This window comes from Colobus angolensis, unplaced genomic scaffold (assembly GCF_000951035.1).
Source record: "Colobus angolensis palliatus isolate OR3802 unplaced genomic scaffold, Cang.pa_1.0 Scaffold229, whole genome shotgun sequence".
Taxonomy (NCBI): Eukaryota; Metazoa; Chordata; class Mammalia; order Primates; family Cercopithecidae; genus Colobus; species Colobus angolensis.
Window position 1 is genome coordinate 1,567,793 of NW_012115477.1, and position 19,954 is coordinate 1,587,746.

The 19,954-nt window shown below is 36.3% G+C and overlaps 1 protein-coding gene and 1 pseudogene across 2 annotated transcripts in view; one reads left to right on the forward strand and one right to left on the reverse strand.

The window, feature by feature from the left end:
• HDAC9 (histone deacetylase 9) overlaps positions 1–19,954 on the forward strand; it is a 921,220-nt gene that overhangs the window by 878,664 nt on the left and 22,602 nt on the right. For both annotated transcript variants that reach the window (XM_011944150.1, XM_011944151.1), the window contains exon 24: positions 7,073–7,157. In XM_011944150.1, the coding sequence (XP_011799540.1) occupies positions 7,073–7,157 (85 nt within the window). The remainder of the gene's footprint in view (positions 1–7,072; positions 7,158–19,954) is intronic.
• LOC105513347 lies at positions 1,792–2,701 on the reverse strand (annotated as a pseudogene).

Sequence of the window (19,954 nt, forward strand, 5' to 3'; positions counted from 1 at the left end):
CTAATTCATGTGTCCAAAGAAATCACAGTGAAATATTAGAAAGTATTCTGAAATAAAGCATTATGAAAATATAACATGTGAAAACTTGTGTGATATATAAAGCTGAACTTAGAGAAACATATAGTTTTAAATGTATATATTAGAAAAGAAGAAAGTTTAAAATTAATGTTGAAAGCATACATCTCATTAGAGAATCAAAGCAACAAATTAAATGCAAAGAAACCAAAGAAGATATAAATAAAATGATAAAATAGAAAACAAGCATATTATATGTAAGATTTTTAAAGTCAAAGGTTGATTCTTTGAAATAAGTAGTAAAATTGATTTTACTCTAGTAAGACTGACCAACAAAGAAACAGCATGCGTGTCCTGTATTGGGAAAGAAAAGGAGACTTCACTACAGATTTTAATGTTATTAAAAGGATGACAAGAAAATATTAAAATAAACTTTATGTAAACATTTCGAAAATTTATGAAATGGAATACATGAAATGGAAAAATTATAATAAAAATGCAACTTTGCAAGACTGAATAAAAATACAGAAAATTTGAATGGTTCTTTAGTTACTAACAAAATTGAGTTTTTAAAACTAAATTTACCAGGAGAAAACACAAAACCCATATAGCTTCACCAGGCAATTCTACCAGGAGTTTAAGGAAAAAATAATACCAATCACAAATTGTTTTAGAATAGTGGAGTGGAGGGTAGGAAGAATACATCGCAAATAAATTTTTGAGGCCTATATAATACTGATACCAAAAACTTAAGAGAATATCACAAGAAAGGAATATTGTAAGAGAATCTTTCTCATAGTCATAGTAGTTAAAACCCTAAATAAAATATTAGCAGTTCATCACATCTTAAAGGTTCATAAAAATTGGGTTTACTCTAGAAATATAACATATTAACTTTCCAAACTAATTTATTATAATTCATCACATTAAGACAATGAAGAAGAAATATAACTATTTCAATAAATTTTTTAAAAGCAGCTGATAAACTACCCAATCATAAAGAACAATTTTTACAAACAGAAATAAAAAAATATTTATTAATTTGATGAAGGATAGCTACAAAATAAATTCCACAGTATACATCAGGTTTAAAGGTGAAATATAGAAATTATTCTTTTAAATCGAAAACAAGACAAAAATACTCTTACAGCTTCATTTCAACGTTGTTCAGGGAATCCTAGACAGTGCGATATGGTAAGAAGAAGAAAAAAGGTATCAGTATTGGAGAAAAATAAATAAATCTTTCACTACTTACAGATGATTTGTAATTGAGTATGAGGAAAATATATTAAAATATATTCATTTAAATTATGAATTAATATGTAAATTTAACAAGCTGATTAGTTAATTAAAAACCAATGAAAATTGAAAACTCAATGAAAAGGTTTAGTAAAAATTAATTATATATCTATATAACTGTCATAACTATAGAAAATAAGTTTAAGAGTACACTGATTTTATGTAACCAGTTATAATTAAGGGAAACTGGGTGAAGAGTACATGGGAATTCTGTACAATGTTTAAAACTTTCTGTAAATATAAAATTACTTCAAAAACCTTTTTTAATAATGAGTTTATTTCACACATACATTTTTGTATCCCCACCATTTCCATGTCTGACCATTACTATACTATGTCCTATCATAACATTCCATACATACTTAAAACCAAGCAAAGGGTGGCGTTCCATCTTTAAAAACTGAACAGACATTTTGGACAACACATTCTTGGCAATGGAACCTGGACAATATTTATCAGACATGGTAGGTAAAGTTCTCACTCTGCATTACAAAAAGGAGAGGTAGATATCAAATGATACAGAAATGAAATAAGACAGAAATTTTCTAACAAGCTGTTTAAACTATTAAGGAGACTTCTTGCTCCACTGCCAGAGATCTTGAGTAGCCATCTGGTCAGTCATTAGGAAGCAGTTCTTCGCATAATTGATGAACTTGGTTTCCAATTTGGGAAGAAAACCACCTTTTCTCATACTTGCTTGCATTTTTGCTTTAATGTTTTCCCCAGAACTAGGGCCTTAGTGTTCTGGGAGGGTTTTTTTTGTTTTTGTTTTTGTTTTCTATTTTTTGAAGGATTCTTGACCTTTTCATCTTGATGTTGATGGTTTTTGTGCATTTTTGGCTGGAGTATCTTGTATAGATTTCTTCACTGGGCTTTTTCTTCAGCTTCCTTACCCTCATCATCATCATGTTCGTCATCATCATCATCTTCATCAGCAGCAAGTTTTTACTTTTTTTCTGTAGAACGTCACTACCACCTCTAGAGACAGGTTGCTTTCTAGACATACTTAAGAGCTTCACATCCTCCTCCTCTTCATCTTGTGACTGTGCATCTTCTTCCACAGCTACTATGTGCTGCCCACTAATATGCACTGGCCCTGAACCACACTTCAACCATAAGACCATAGGTGGTGGTATTTCAAAGCCCACAAGAGAAGCTGTTGGCTATACAGACATTTTCAAAGTTGCCAGTGTTACTTTTATTTGGACTGCCTTTAAATTTCATTGCTTCTGCTTCAACAATGCTGAACTGACCATTCTTAAAGAAAACTGGTATTCATTTTCATCATGATCCGCATTAAGTGATAATCTTTGTCAGCTTTAGTTCACAATTGAAAAGAATTCTGAGGCCTCAGGGGGCTCATGTCCATGTCCATCGAATCTTCCATGGTTTTCTGTCACCCACTTAGGTGGGAGAGAAGACGAATGGAGATATATGACTCCTACTCCAGTGAACAAACACACAGGACAGAATCACACCAGGATTGAAACATTTTTAATTAAATTATAAATATACATTTTTATATATAGTGTAAATATATACACGTACATAATTTACAAAAGCATTAAACAAACCACATACCTAGAATAAATCTATCTGAAAATATGACCCTATTCACAAAATTGTAAAATATTTTTGGAGAAGTTAACAAACATCTAAATAAATTATAGAATATACTATGTATATGGATTTGAGGTCTAGGTATTGGGATGATCCCAGTTCTCCTCAAACTGGGTTAAAGATTAATTTCAATGCCTTCCAAAATTTCATTCCATTTTATTGTCACTCTATTGCTTTTTCTTGCTACTCAGTTGGAAGAGACCTTTTCTGCTGTAATTATTGGCATGGCCATTCTGCCTCTGCTTCCCTTGGGTCTTTGTTTCTTTTGCATTTTCCTGCTTTTCTGATCTGTAGAAATATCTGCCTACATGTCAGGAAACCTTGCCAATGCATAGGAGGAAATAATTGTCTGGAAATTATGCAAGGGCAGTTTACCTTAGAAAACAAAATGAATTATCACTGCTGTTCTGATTCTTCATCTTAAAACCATATCCTGATTACAGCAGGTGACCAAGAGGAAGAACCCATTTTATTTTGTCTTATTAGCTATGGCGAGCAGAATAAAGGGCACCTCTTCATGGTTTTTTTTTTTTTTTCAATTAATTATTTCTCCATTTATTCAACATTTTAAAAATGTCTGTCATATACAGTCTCCATATTTGACTTTAAATAACTCACAACAAAGTAGAGAGTGGGAAAAAATGACTTTCTACCACATAATGTATTTAGTAAATTAGAGTATTTGTGAGGAAAAGGGCCACAGGAGGGGAAGAAATTTGCTCTAGTAGAGAATTTGAGGAGCAGGCAATATTTGTGGTGGTCCTTGAATCCTTGTCAAGGTTTTACCAATTGAAAGAAGAATGAAGAAAATAGAATTCAGAGGGAGCAGAATAGATAAAGGTACAGAAATATTAAAATACTTGGCATATTTGGGAAACATCAACACGTAACAAAAATGCTAACAAGACTATTTAATAGATCCTTTGCTTGATTGATGTATATACATCCATCCTCACACACCTGTTATATTTGCAAAGGCTCTGTTTAGCTGCCTTTATGTTCTGTTCTGAGTCATGCAAATAAAAAAATCAGTGAGCTGTTTTTCGTATCTCATCAGTACAGTGTAAATCTTAAAACTCTTACTCAACAGCTTCTCTAAGAATATCCCTCGCCTCTTTCTATAGATGAATCTTAGGCAAGTAAAATGATTTTTGACGATTTAAATGATCTGATTCTAAAGAACCAGGAAATTACTTATAAGATGATAATGGCCACAATTTTATGGTGCTTTAAAATAGCTACAGTACTTAGAATGTATATGGTATATGTAACTTAACAAACATCTGAATCTTCTCAATACATTATTATAACTTTCTGAAAATGATGTAGAAAAATAAACTTCCCTGTCACTGAGCCTGAAAATCTGTGTAAAGAATTGGTGTGAGTAATGCTTGTGATTAAGCTTTAGATACGATTAAGCTGGATGAGAGTTTTAAGCGTCAAGAGGTTGTGTTAAAATTATCTAGTGTATCTTATAACTCCATGATGATTACCATTACTTAACAGAATTGCTCAACAGAGATGGCATGATGGATGTGTACTATTTCCTACATTTGCATCTGCTTTATCTTTCTGTAACTTTTGCATGCAAAAGTTGTCTTGTTTGTATAAATTACTTCTTTAATTATCTTTTAATAACTTCTAGTAATGCTGATTAACCTCAGTCGCCACTATTTTTGCTGTATCTAATCACCTAAATTAAATACATAACAAAACTTTACCACATATTCTTATTTTCTGCTCCAAATGTATAAAACATGAATATTTATTTAATATTATTTTATTAGTTATTAAATTATGAATAATGACCAGCACTCATAAATATTTATTAAGTGGATGCGTCAATCAGATGTTGTTAGCGCTTATAATTGTGAGTGATTAAATAAATAACTCTCTAGAAAAGACAACCCAATTCTGTGGTCCCGCCATAAAAGATTTTAATTTTATAAAAACAGACTCTAAATGCCACTTGCCTTCTTGCCAACGGAGAGAATATTGTCCATTGCATAGCTACCAGAGAAAAAATAAAGAACCTACATTGAGAACTTTCTGAATTCAGCTCTGTCTGTATGTATACACTCAAAATGAAACAAATTGGGCAATTTACTGAAGGTTAAATCCTCTAAACGACATTCAACTAAAACATGCAGGGAAATGGTTTGGGAGGTTTAAATGATCAATTTAATTGCCTTAATTCTCTGAATTGCTTTTCAAAGCAGACACAACCCTTTTGCATCTAACTGAAGATTCTAAATTGGGGGTTTAGGGGTGTTTGTATTTTACTCTCAATACCCTGAATCACATATGAGTTCTATATAACCTGAGTCTTTAAAATAGCCCAGACCTCAGTGTTCAAGAGACCAGAAGTTAGATGTTTTACATATATGATCTGCCTATAGCTTTCTTTCCAGGATCCAGCACCTTTCAATTTGTCAGCATTTTTAGAGCTAAATATGCTGACATCGCCTTGTGCTTTTGTTCTTAAATATTGGAACATAGAGTGTCATTTCACGATATTTTATTAGCAAAATCTACCTAGTTTCTATTAAAAATTATTTTCTCTAAGCTCTAAGAAAGGAGCAAAAATTATTTATAAGCAAAGTAGCTCTCTGAACCTTGTCTGATACATAAGCGTTTTCCAAGTAAGCTACAGTTTATGACTCAGTAGTTCCTCTGAGTTAAGAGAGTGTTACTGGACTAACATATCCTTGAAGATACAATTTGAAATACCAGATTTTGAAAAATGATTTTAATGAGTTTTAAGAGTTTATTTCAGAACCTTGTACTGCCACTGAGTGGTGGTGGTGATGGTTTTTTTTTTTTTCCTCTCACCAAACTGTATTGCAAATAAACCTTTTGATGTTTAAAAGTTTTTCTTTGGCAGCTAAGAAAAACACTCTGGAAAGTTATAGTTAGTGAATTTACCCCATGTATAAATACCCCTGAGCTAGTCTGTTATCCTATGGCATCTGGAATAAAGGCGCTATTGTTTTAGATTTCATGATTGAAGAATAGAATAATCAATTCAGAGAGACCCTGAGGGGAAGATTCACTCACATATGCGGTGGAAACTTGTAATCCTTGTGGTTTTTTAGATTTTCCTACAGATGAAGAGACATAGATGAGTTCATGCTTTGATGCATCTAGTGACATTGCTTCCCATTCATGCCATATTATAGTTTGATCACCAGTTCTTATTTGAGATGATTAACCTTAACATTTCTAGGAAAACTACTTTTTTGTTAATCCTGTTGTTACTATTACTTTATTTGCTTTTTGGGTCACAATAGCTGGACAACTATTTTATTTGCAGAGGCCCTAGCCTTGCGCTTTCTGCTGCAACATGCCAAGCTAATCAGCACGGCATTCTGAGGGATGCATCAGCAGACTTAGGTCTGACAAATAGGCTCTATAAATTATTTAAAGCTTCTCTTCATTTCTTGCAAAGCAATGTTTGCTGAGCTTCTCCATGAAAAATTAGTGTAACTCCAGAAGATCGTGATAGATTTGCAAGGTAGGAATTTGGCCTGTGCTATGCACAGACATCTGCATAATTATGAATGAAGTAGAAGTTAAATGAAACTGTACAATTATTTCACATTTGGTTATTTGAACCCTTTCTCTACTACTTCATTCAATGGCCTTTGAATAAAAGCAGCTGTGTCTCATGGCTTTCTATCGTGAAGTGTTCAAATGTATACAAGGTGGTTAGATGTAAAAACACTGTGAAAGTGTGGATAATAGACTGCCCACTTTCTGTCTATTGCAACTTCCCTGAGGTTTTGTTTGCAGGGCCCAGCTGCGTATACAGACATGATGGAATTTGGTTTTTCAGGAACCTACAAAAATTACACAAATAACTCAGATTTTTAATGAATAATACACAGACATGCACCTGCTTCAGGGACTTCATAGATTAGTCTTGTGACCAATGGAAAAGCCCCTTGGAATTCAATTACATGGATGCAAAACAGAAATAAAACTGGCTACACTTTTAGAACTAATATCAGCAAAATGTTAACTAGTTCTCGGAGCAAGCTTTTCCTGAGGATTAGGTTGTTTCAATTTGCTTTGCTTCTGTGAGACTTACTATAAAGTCGTAATATTCTGCTCATATTATTATCTACTATTCTTGCAGCTGGAGCCGCTTGCAGAAGATATTCTCCACCAAAGCCCGAATATGAATGCTGTTATTTCTTTACAGAAGATCATTGAAATTCAAAGTATGTCTTTAAAGTTTTTTAAAAAATTCTAATCAGGTAAAACTAACTAAAATTATATTGAGAAGTATAGTACAAAGCAACATTTATTTAGAGTTATAATTTGCACATATGTTCTTACATATATATCTTACTGTGTTGCTCTTAATGCAGCAATCTTATCTTACACTGATGACAAAACGTAGAGACTCTAGATTTAGAATCCTCTTTTTCTCATGTGTTTCAGGCATTTGGATTTTTTACCATTGTGATCACTAAGCATTTACCCAGAACCATGAAATAAATGCAGAAATTGTGATTTTGTAATCCAATCTTAATGAAGGGTAGTTATCTCCTAATGATGCTGGAATTCAGCAATCATTTACTGATTTATGTGTGTTAAGAGAGGAAAAAAATTAATGAGAAAGCCTCTGTGTGGGAAAATCCAACTTAACAAAACAGGGTTAAGTCATAGGCTTTTTTTATTATCCAATTCCCTTCACACTCATACATACACATAAGTGCCCATGAGTGCACACACATGCTGAAATCAAGCACAAACTAACATGAAGATTAGCATGAAGAGAAAAACCAAAGGGCAATATTAGGTGTCAAGGAGAATTAGGAAAATCCTTAGGTTTGCTACTGTCCTGTAGAAGCATTTATTAAGTGCCATTTAAGAAGCTAATTGCCAGCTATGTCTTTGGGTCATTGCCTTTGCTTGTTCAGTAGCAATTTGGAGATATGTGTTGACTGGAGTTAAATTGCCCATTTATCTGATATCGTGAATATTTACACATCAGGCCATACAGGAACTAAAAATAATTCTCCACTTAATCTCACTTGTGCTGGGACTGAGGACCATATGTACCCCATAAACATTTATTGACTACATGTCATAACTGAAATAAACTATGAATTTCAAAGACTTTTAGGGATAGAAAAACATTCAAATGCTGGGGTGCACTATTCACGTCTCTGATATAAGCCTAAAGTACAGGAACTGACAGAGACAAAGAAGGAAAGGCTGGAGGTGATTTCATAAGCTTGAGAAGAAAATCCTATCATTGCCCTGTCTTTGTCTTGTTTCCTCTAGGGCTAGATAAAGAGGGTCTATTGTATGTCATTCTAGATTTCAAAGCAAGGAATCTTGAAGTGATCTTTGACAGCATTCTCCTATTCATCCACATGCAATCCAATGTATGCTTTCAAGTCATTAATAGAATGAAAATATCTCAGTCTTTATGCATATTATTATCTTTTTCTGAGCGTTGTTTAGCCATTACATACAGAGTGTTAAAATTGATTGTTCCTATGTATATTCTGAGTATATCATTTCAATAGGCATTTTTGAACTCTGATTACATGTTGATCAATTACCAAGGCACAGAGGTTATGAAGAGGAAGAAGACATAGTTTCCGCATCAGGGAGTTAACAGTCCGATGAGTGAAAGACAACCAAGTAAATAATTCCAATACAGTATTCACAGAGTACACAGGTCATGGAGAAGGGGTGGTCTGTTTCTTCAGTCCCTTTCAACTGGGGCTGAGAGGGACTGTAAAGTAAGGAAGGTTGCTTGACAGTGATATAGCCTGAGTTTGGTTCTTCAGAGCTGAATAGCATGTTGGATAACTGAAGAAAGAGTGAAAATGCTTTGAAAAGAACAACAGAAGTGAAGGACTCTATTTCCATCTAGGTATAAAAAGTCATAATTGCTGTACATCTTTAGAAACTCTACTGTTGCCTTTTACATTGGATCTCATTTCCTAGTAATGACTTTTCACTGCATAGTTTTTTCCTTTCACCACTGATGTTTTCAAGTGACCTCTGCAGTCTGCTCTAGCCAAGCAAACCTGTTTGACTCTTGAAAAAGACTCAAGCTACTATCAAAACTTGCCGTAGGAGTATCCTGCCGCTAAGGATTGTCAAGTCCACTTTTCTGCCCCAAACTGCATTTGACACCACCCAACACTGACCACTTGTCTGTGAAATCCATTTCCTTCTAAACTCTTAATGAGTACCCCACCCCACTTGGAGCATTATTGCTGATCCAGTAATGCCATAATTTCTTGAGATCAATATATGGTGGTTCAGTGGTATATTTATTTTCAATGTTTTCTCTTAAAAATATCGAATATTTAAATGTCTCTTAACTCTGTTTCCTAAATTAGAGGATAATCATCAGGAGGACAGGAATCATATCTTTTTGTCTCTGGATGTCCCTCCAGGAAGGATTGACAGCAGGTGTGAAGTGCATGGGAGCCTGGCCATTAAAAGTAGGCAGATTTGAGTACGTAGGACTTGAATAACTCTTCGAGACCACAAACAACAAAGGCCATAAGCAACCAGAGCTCCTCCTGAGTCAAGGATATATGGTGTGGTGGACACTGATTTTGGTATACCCAGAAACAATGCACTCTTCATGTCTACTCAAAAGGAGTCTGGTTTTATTAATGAATCTGCCACCAGATATCATGCATCTCAGGGGAAGTTCAACTTAGCTCAAACTCCAGGGGAGCTGTTTTCAGTCTAAGTCAGTCCACCCACTTAACAGTGGTTGGTTAAGAAATGGGTACGTGACTCAATTCAGGCCAATGAAAATCAGGACCAGCTTTATGGGCATTTAGCCTGCATGGTCACATAGGTCCCACACATAGAAGGGCCCCATGCTTACTTAGTGTAAGGCTCTTGCGGTTGCTGCCTAAAATTCTTACTGCATTTTAAAGCAGCAGCCCATATTTTCATTTTGTACCAGGCCCTATAAATTCTGTAGCCAGTCCTGTTGTGGTATATTTATTTTCAATGTTTCTCTTAAAAATATCAGATATTTAAATGTCTGTTAGCTCTGATTCCTAAATTAGAGGATAATCGTCAGGAGGACAGGAATTATATCTTTTTGTCTCTGGATGTCCCTCCAGGAAAGGTTGACAGCAGATGTGACGTGCATGGGAGCCTGGTCATTAAAAGTAGGCAGATTTGAGTAGGTAGGACTTGAGTAGGTAGAAAGTCAAGGCGATGGTGATGTCAAAAATCGTTTACCAAGAAGGAATGATAGTAGCATCACCACACGGACAACGTAAATGTCAGTTGAGAGGGCTCTGAATAGTGGGTTGAGGTTTGTAAAATGAAAGAAAACACAAGATCAGAAAGCGATCCCTCACCATTTGAAAAGTGGAGTGAAAATCGTTAGTGAGAAAGTGGTTCAGCACTGTGGCTTTGACCACTGTGTGGTGCATTTTTATGTGGTTATAATTGCATGTCTTTGGGGCCACTCTTCTATACTAAAGAAACAGAAAAGAGCCCTCTAATGTCCACAGAGCAATAAAATAGAGTGGGTATTTCAGAGTCTCAAACTTCATAATGGCTTGGGAAATTAAAATTGTGGGCTCCCTGATTAGTAAACAGTGCTTGACTTCCTTACAAGATATGAAATTGCACTCTTGCTTCTCCCTGTTTTATAACCCATGCTTCCATTTCACCTGCTCCTTTGGGACTCCAGGACCCTAATTGTGTTCCTCATTTCCCCTTTGGCAGAGAAAGTGGTAGGGACAGGTTACTTAATCTGTGAGACCCAGTTCAAAATGAAACTGTGCGAACTCTTCCTTGTTAAAAAATTAGTAATTCCTAGAGGGTAGCAGCAAAGCACTGAACCAAGCATGGGGTCTTTCTGAGAGTGGGGCACTTCGCAACTGCACAGGTTACCCATTATGAAGCCGCCCCTGAAGGTAGTCTTTGTTCAACAGGAGCACTTCCTCTTCACATATGTCTCTGAGTGTCACACAAGTGCCTCCTTTCAACTTTGGGGGCTGTTCAGATTTCAGCCCACCTCCTTGCCCAGGTTCTGAAGGGTTCTTTTATGCTGCAGTTTAGAACGACAGTATCAGAGAACTGTGTTACTGTTGAGAAGCAGGTCTGTAGCATGTGGGAAACATTCAGGCAAGTTTCTAGATAGCCTCATCCCAAGGCACATGGCAAGGTGCTGACAGGTCTCCTGTGAATTTCTTTTTGAGAACTGAGCCCCCCAGCTGAGAGTATGCAGGTGCTGGAGACTGTGATTAGCATTGGATCCTTGCCTGGCCACATGTATGTGAATGTTTTCCAACAGGATCATTTATGTTGTTCTGTCTTTGTTTGTGTTGCTCATCCAGCTGAAGAGAAAAGGCCTTACAAGGCCACAGCAAGGCAATGATTTCTCCTGACAGGTGAAGACCCTTCCTGACAGGAGAGGGTCTGGTTCCATCTTAACATGATAGATGGCATACAAGGGTCAATTATCTTTGAGATGACAAAATGGAAAAGAAGTTTCATGTTATTCCTTAAGAAATTAAAAATAGAACTACCATATGATTCAGCCATCTCACTTTCTGAAGACTTATCAGAAAGAATTTAAATTAGAATCTCAAAGGGATGTCAGCAGTCTCAGTACATTGCAGCACTATTCACCACAGCCAAGAGATGGGAGCAAACTAGGTGTCCATCAGTGGATGAGTAGGTAAAGAAAATGTTGTATAGACATAAAATAGAGTATTATTCAGACCTACAGAAGGAAATTCTGCAATACGTGGCAACTTAGCACAATATCTTTTGATGGCAGATATTATTTCTGCTGTGTTCCTGTTAGTTTTTAATTGCCATATCTTTTGCACAGTCTCTGGTATGTATTAGGTGCCCTGCAAATGTGTGTTGAATGAATGAATGAGCTAGTCTGTCAATGTTTGCCACATTCTTCTTCTAAGCCTGGATTGATTTTTGTAGCTAACCTCACATATTTATACTCCTTGGCACACTCATGCAGAAGAATGAGGGATTAAGAAGACCAAGCAAAATACACGAGAGCTCATTTCTTCTCCTACCTTCATGACCCTCAAGGATGAGTCATTTCTAAGTTAGGAAGAACAGGAATTATTTTTGTGAGTTGCCATTTCCATGGGTAAGCTTGGGGTGACAACTGTCAGAGCTGGATCTAGCACTTGGCTAACTGGCTGTAATAATCAACAAGTGATGCCAGTAACGAGTCAGCCCGAAGTGAGATAAAGAACTCTCATATGGATGTTTCCTTTCCTGAAACCCACCCTAGTGATTTACAGCATCCACGCACCATTGAATTATTTCACTTTTCTGCATGGCATGGTGGGCGCCAGGGTTCTGAAACACCACTCTTTATACCAGTGCTGGCCCATTATAACTTTTTCACAGATTTGGGAGGAGAGCAACCATGAAGTGAGTTTTCCATAAAAGTAAATTTATTTAGCTTCAAAGACTATCACTTTAAGTTCTAAAAACATGTAATGAATAATGTTGATATTAATCTGTGAAACCCCAAAATATGAGGACCACAAGTATAAAGCCATAGTTTCCTTTTACTTATTTATATTTCTTAGTGAGAAGAGTATTCCTTTTCAGTGTCAACCAATTTTATGGAGTTCTTGAATGATAATAATGATAATCATAGTATCTTTTTTTGTGTGGATCAAGGAAACATATACGTGCACAAAGATTTGAGGATTTTTTCACAATTTTGCTACAACCCTGCAGTGGTTTGCTTCTGACAAGTTGAAAAACACCAATGTAGGAGATTTTCAAATGATATGAATTCCATTGTAATCCTCTCCTCCACTCAACAACCATGTGACAATGAGCAAGTCATTTGTTTGAGGAATTTCACCAGGAATGACATGACACATCACTAGAATTGCTTTTCTAAGTTGGTGCCACTGTGACAACAGAGTGGCAAATAGGTAGAAGAATCCTAAAAGAACAGTAGGAATTTTCTGCCTGTAGCTCCACTTTCAGTTTTCCCCACTCTAGGGATTATCCCTTATTTAGTGAATTGAGGTCTTTTTAGAATTTCTTATTATGCCAACCAAGGCAAAATGGTGGCACAGGCAGGAATGAGGAATAGACAGTACCTGCAATTTCACCATATGCTTTGTCAAATGTATTTTACATAAATAGAGGAGTAATTTCCATGTTTCTTGTGTATAAAATTTGTAAGTATAATTAATCCTCTATTGTTTTAAATACATACACACACACATACACACACACACACACACACACACACAGCATTATTTAGGGCAATGAGAAGTGAATTTATAGTCCTCAGAACTTATCCAACTTTTGAGGACAATTTGAAAAGGGACATGATTTCCTTTATTGCAGGGGAATGTTACAAGTAACTATGTAATTGACTAATGCATAATCAGTTGTCTGTATGGTTCCATACCAGCAATGCACAGAGCACACTCACACATTCTAGAGTAATAAGAATGAAATCAGATTTTCCCTGGGAGATGAGAGGCAAGTGTATTTGACACCTACTCCTTGTCAGAACTGTGCTTGACTTATGTTTTGTATGTGTGTTTTTGAGTGAATGACGTCTTCCTTCTCCTTCTCTTCCCCTATGTTATTGTTATTCTTTACTCTTATTCTTCCTCCTCTTCCTATTATTATTACTAATATTATTATTATTATATCTGTAGTTCTGGGAACTAGTCTTAGAAGTAACAACTGATACTAGAAAAGAACAAAGGAATGCTAATTTTATTGATTTTACTTTTTACTATATTTCCAATGGGAGATAACTCATTGGTAAAATAAAATAATAAACACTGTCGATGTATTGGAATGGATAATCAAAATATGTGGTACCTAGTTTTCTTGACGATTAAGAGAACTGGTCATGAATTGAAGGAAAAGGCTATAAAAGTAAAATAAGACTGTATTTTATGTAATGTTACCGTAAAGATAACAACCATTGTCTTTTTTTATCTGAAATACCATCCTCTCTCATCATTATAATATCCTCTACCTGCCCTACTCCAAGGAGAAGGGGCATTTACATCAGATAATCCAGGAGAAAATCCAAATTGTTTCTAAACTGAAAGGAATTTGTATACGTCTCTTGTTGGTGGAGAAGTTATCCAATGTTTTGACCTCATGGGGCTATGTACACAACTAAAAGGGTTGTTTCTCCAGATTGTAATATGTGCTGCATAAATTATCTCACAGACTTTACTAGCTTCTTGACTCCACATCAAAATTCAAACTCAAACTCAGTTTTTCTTCTTTTTGTCCTCACCTATTTCATTTTTATTTTCTGCCTTTTTTGTGTGTGCGTCTCTTCTCCTGTCTCTTCCATTTTCATCCTATTGAGATCCCAGGGGAGAAGGACAAGAAGATATTCCCAATATTGGAAAGGAGCTTTTAGCTCATAGCCATTTGAGGTTTTATTTCAAGCAGGGAAGGAGCATGATAAAGGCTGCAAATCAGAAGATCACTGTGCTTGCTCTGAAGACAGGAGATTATCAGGGCTTATTGTCAGATGTGAGCAGTTTAATTCAGAAGTATAATTGGTATAATATGGTAATTAACTGACGGGGAGAGGATTAATAATTTCTGGGTTTTCTGGCTTGGAAAACTAAGAAGATGGTGGTGATCAGCTCCCAGATAGGAATGTGAAGAAAGAAAAGGTTGGAAAGGAAATGAAAAATATTAGACTTAAGAAAAAGACACTTTGCTGGTCGAAAGTCTTAATGGTTTGAGGAGAAGGCAGTATCCTCGGAATATACATTGTCACTGCATTGAAGTTACAGAGGAACATTTGATGAAATTATTTACACAATACAAACCCTGTAAGATGTTAGTAAATAATAAATAATGTAATAATATTGAGTGCTTACAGTATATAGTGAGGTACTATTAAAAATTAATTCATTTAATCTTCTTTAGAACCCTGTAGCTACTATTTTCATTCCCATTTTATAGTGAAGTAAACTGAGGCAAATCAAGGTTCATTGTATTCCCCAAAGTTACGCAGCTAATGAGTGGGCAAAAGCAAGATCATAAACCAAGCAGTCTAGATCCAGTCTTCCCTCTTAGCCTGTAAGTTACACTATGTCACAAATAAGTTGATTCCTTTTGCAATTTTTGTGTAGAGATTTTCCCATTTCTTCCCAAAGTGACATATTTAAACAAAATTTAATTTGAGTTAAAATTTGGAATGTGGGACGTTCTGGCTAATTGAGATTTACCCACAGTCAGTTCTGGAAGCTCAGTGCCAAATTACAAGGAGTCATGGAGCTGTGCGTCCACTTTGGAGCCCCTTATAAACTTGTAAAATACATCTAATCAGAAAAAAATGCAAGGATTGGCAGAATTTCAAATCCCTGCCCTGTTGAGTTTAAAGCCCTGACTGTTGTCAGGTGTGAGCTGCTATTTGTCATATATTTTTTGGCTTTAGACAGAGGCCTTGACGTTAGAGTCCTGGGCCAGGCAGACCTTCATTGAAGAAAAGCAGCGTTCGGCATTTTCCCGCTATTAACCCTGCCAACCCTCGCTTGTATCACAGCCAGGTCAGACTTGTACACATGGCTTTGTGAAAGTTGATTTTGAACTTCTAATTAACCATTCTCTTCAAATGTTGAAAGTCTGGTTGTTGTGTTGATGGTGCCCTAATACTAGAATGTATCAGAATAAAAAAGAAAAATCTTCCATCTGCTATGGGACACAATTTTGGGGGGTATTTTTTATTCCAACTGTGTCTGCAATTTTTTTTCACTCACGCATCTACCAAGGGAAAACTAATTAAACCAAGAAAATGAAATAAAACTATGCATGCTTCTAGGACAGAAAACTCTTTGTGGATTATGAAAGAGTAGGAATACTTTGTAATCATATACTCAGGTGTTAGCACCCAGATCAATCTCACACACACACATAATACCAAGATACCGTTCTCTGAGAACAGGACATACTAGAAGAAAGTCAAGTTTAAGGGAAGATTATTTCCTAAGTATTTACATATATTATTTCTAGTCCTCACATAATTCTGCAATGCACAGTTCTTTCCTCATTTTGTTCATGAATAACTTGAGACTTACTAAGTTTAGGTAGCTTGTTTAAGTTATTTCTACTGGTAAGCAGTAAAACTAAGATTTTAATCCTGGTCTCACTGTGATGTCAAAGCCCATTTTCTTTCTATTAAAGTGTCTATATGACCTTCCTGTTCCCACTCCATTTGAAAAATGAGAACAGTGTTCTACCAGATTTCCTCTTCCCAAGTATAACAGGATAGACACTATAACAGGCCGCTCCTAAGATGTAATAGAGTGTGCACACATTAAAACAATCTATTGTAATACATTAGTGGGCTTGCTAGAATGTCAGCAAATAGGAGAGGGGAAAAAACATAAGCTGAAATTTAATAAGAAGCAGTAAGTAACACAAAAAAGGGGAATATCTCTGAAGCAAATAATGGCATCAGTGCTATAATGCACAAGAAAGCTTGAGATCTGCATCAAAGGGATATGAGTTTGATAGACACTAAAGAGTTTTGATCTTTGTCCACTCCTGGGTTCTGGAGGAAGTCAATAAAATTCCTTCCTGGAGGAATGTATTTCTAATTTAGACCCTCAGTATGTGCAGAGATCAAGCCCAACAAAATATGAATTCAAATACATAAATACATACATATTTTAAAAAATGAGTAAAATCCAATGCACAATAACACAAGGCACTAGGGAGAGTCAGCAGAAATGAGATATATCAGAATAATAAGCCTTATTTGTGGAGTTAAAATGGAGGAGGATTACTTTCAAATACTGATAATAAAGAATATTCATTTATTTTCACTTCATCATGGAAACCCACTAAAACAATAATAAAGTTTTCTTTTTTTCTAAAGACATAAACTCCTATGGATAAAGAATGAGAAAGGATACCATCTCTTACTGTCTTAGCAGACCTAAAAAGGTGAATCCTAAAGCAACAATGACAAGCCTATCTCTGATGGGATGGATACATCAGGCTATTATACCCATATGTCATAGAATTGTTGACTTGCACACTTAAGGTACTGTTTTATTGCCTAGTTTTTAATTCCTCATTTCTCCTCATTCATTGCCCTTCCCTGTCTTCACTTCTTTTTCCATTCAGCATTAAAATTATAACATTCATTTGCCCTTCTACCTTTCAATCTACCTTACCAACAGTCTTGTCCTTCAACTTTACCGATCTAAGAAAATCTCAATGCTAGATATACATGACAAACAACTTTCCCTGATGCTGGTCTTCCAGAGATTTCTCCAATGCAGGTCTTCAAGAGACTGTCATGACGTACAGCGGTTTGACCTCTCATAAACTTATAATTACCAAACCTAAATGGGCCCATTACCATTCTACTGCTTTCTTCTCTTGACCCAACTTACCTTCTTTCAGTTCTTTAGTGTGCTGTTTTTCCACCTTCCTCAAGACCTTCATATATTTTTCCCGCTATTCATCTCTTTGACTACTTAACTCCTATACATACTTCATAGCTCAGCTTAATTGTCCCTTGATCAGATATGCACTTTCTGATTATGAGATTTTTTTTATAATTTCATAGAACGCAGTACTTTCATTTCAGTAGCTTATTTCAGTGTGAGACGTGTACTCATATAGCATGATCATTTGATTAATGGCAACCTGTAAGATCTATGGAAGTATTCATATCCTATATTTCCAAAATCAGAATGCATGGTAGGTAATAAAAGCAAAAAGTAAGAGTGTATTACTCCATTCTCACACTGCTTTAAACAACTGCCCAACACTGGGCAAAAGAAAAGAGGTTTAATTGACTCAGAGTTCCACAGGGCTGGGAAGGCCTCAGGAAACTTATAATTATGATGGAAGGGAAAGAGACATATCTTACGTGGTGGCAGGTAAGAGACAGCAAATGTGTGAAGGAGGAACTGTCGGATACATAAAACCATCGGATCTCCTGAGAACTCACTGACTCATGAGAACAGCATGGGGGACACTATCCCCGTGATCCATTCACCTCCTACCAGTTCTCTCCTTCAACACGTGGGGATTATGAGGATTACAATTCAAGATGAGATTTGGGTGGGGACACGAAGCCTAACCATATCACTGAGTGATAGAAACAATCCTTTGAATGCAATTTCGTTTCCCATGTAGGGAAATTGGAATAAAATTGACTGGTCATCCTGACAGTAACAGTATAGCCCTCATAAAAGTTATACTTCTTTGGTGGGTTAACAAATTAGCTTTGCAGGTTATTCATAAATAGCTTCTGATTAATGCACTCACATCTCCGTATCCAAGAGACTGACTCTTCCCCAGAATATGAGTATTCATTTCATCTAATACCCCTTAATCTGCCTTCAGGCTTGCTAAGAAAACTGGAATAGCCATGTTTTTCTATTACAGGGAGATAATTCACTATTCACGTTGGCACTATATTTCCAGGACATGGCATAGTTTATTACTCAATAAAAGTTAATTTTCAAAAAAAGATTGGTTTCTAATGCAACATTCAATGCATTTTAGTAATATATGCCTCAGGGTTTGAATATATCAAACCATTGACAGAGAGGATGCTTGAGATGTATGAAAGGAACAATTCCTACCAGGTTTTTCTTACATCTGTTACATGTTGGGAGACTATCTTGGTTTGGCTTCTACCAGAAACAGATCCTGATACACAAGGAGTCATGTACAAGTAATTTATTTGCAGGTGCAGGCATAGGGAGAAAAGGAAGAGGAATTGTGAAGAGTGACAAGAAAAGAAATGAAGTGTCATTTGTTCAACTATCCTTGTAGGTATCTAGAGTTTAATTCCTCTGGGGAAATGCTGAGAGCTGATGTAAAACACGTAGCTCAGAATTACTTCATGTGAGCTGCGAGGGAGCAGAGAAATTTATGCTCCAACTCCAAACAGTTATTGCCTGAATACTGCTCCTGGGGGACAATATTACCTGACATTTCTGGCCAATCATAGAGCAAAAATGCTCCAGGGGCACTGAAAGCTGTCCTGAAAAGACATGTTGGTTCTGGCGAATGGAAATGAGGTTGTGTGCACTGAACTAGTAAGGGGTGGGACATGTGGATGAGGCCCTGACAGTGGCTGCTACAGTGACAGTTCTTTCTTGTCTGCCATGGACAGCCTTGGTTTATGTCTGTTGTCTCAACATCTCATGCAGATACCGTTTGTTTCAGATTTTTCATTTTGAATGAAGTATTATTATCTATAGTTTTATTAAGTGAGTAAGGATGAATGGGTTACACCTGTACTTTGCTTTAGCTTCTATCATGGTTTCATCTCGTTGTGTAAGAAATGCGTGGAAAGTAAATATGATTTTTACTTTGAACACATGTTTAAATCTATATGAAATACAATTGATAACCCATCTCTCTTTTCCAGGTCCTTCTCTGATTTAACTAGCGCTTCCCTTTTAAGAAAAGTGTGCAGGGTCCTCATGGATACCAGTTGTAAATGATATCTAAATTTCTGGTCTGGGAAGAAAAGGAAGAAATACTCAACATTGCTACCACGTGGCACACCAGTCATGGGTGCTGTAGTCAGTGCTGTAGCTTGTGACATGCATGAAACTACCAAGCTGTTAGAAGATAGAGTTAGGGGCCTGGTGCAGGTGGCTCACGCCTGTAATCCTAGCACTTTATGAGGCCGTGGCAGGCAGATCATGAGGTCAGGAGTTCGAGACCAGCCTGCCAACATGGTGAAACCCTGTTTCTACTTTAAAAAGTACAAAAATTAGCTGGGCGTGGTGGTGTGCACCTGTAATCCCAGTTACTCATGAGGCTGAGGCAGGTGAATCGCTTGAACCCAGGAGGCAGAGGTTGCAGTGAGGGGAGATTGTACCACCACACTCCAGCCTGGGCGACAGAGCGAGACTCTGACTCAAACAAACAAACAAACAAACAAAAAAGAAGATACAGTTAGGGGAAAATTCAAGAAATCAGCAGTTAGATATGAATAAGATATGTTCAGGAAATAGGACCAGCCTTCCATACAGCA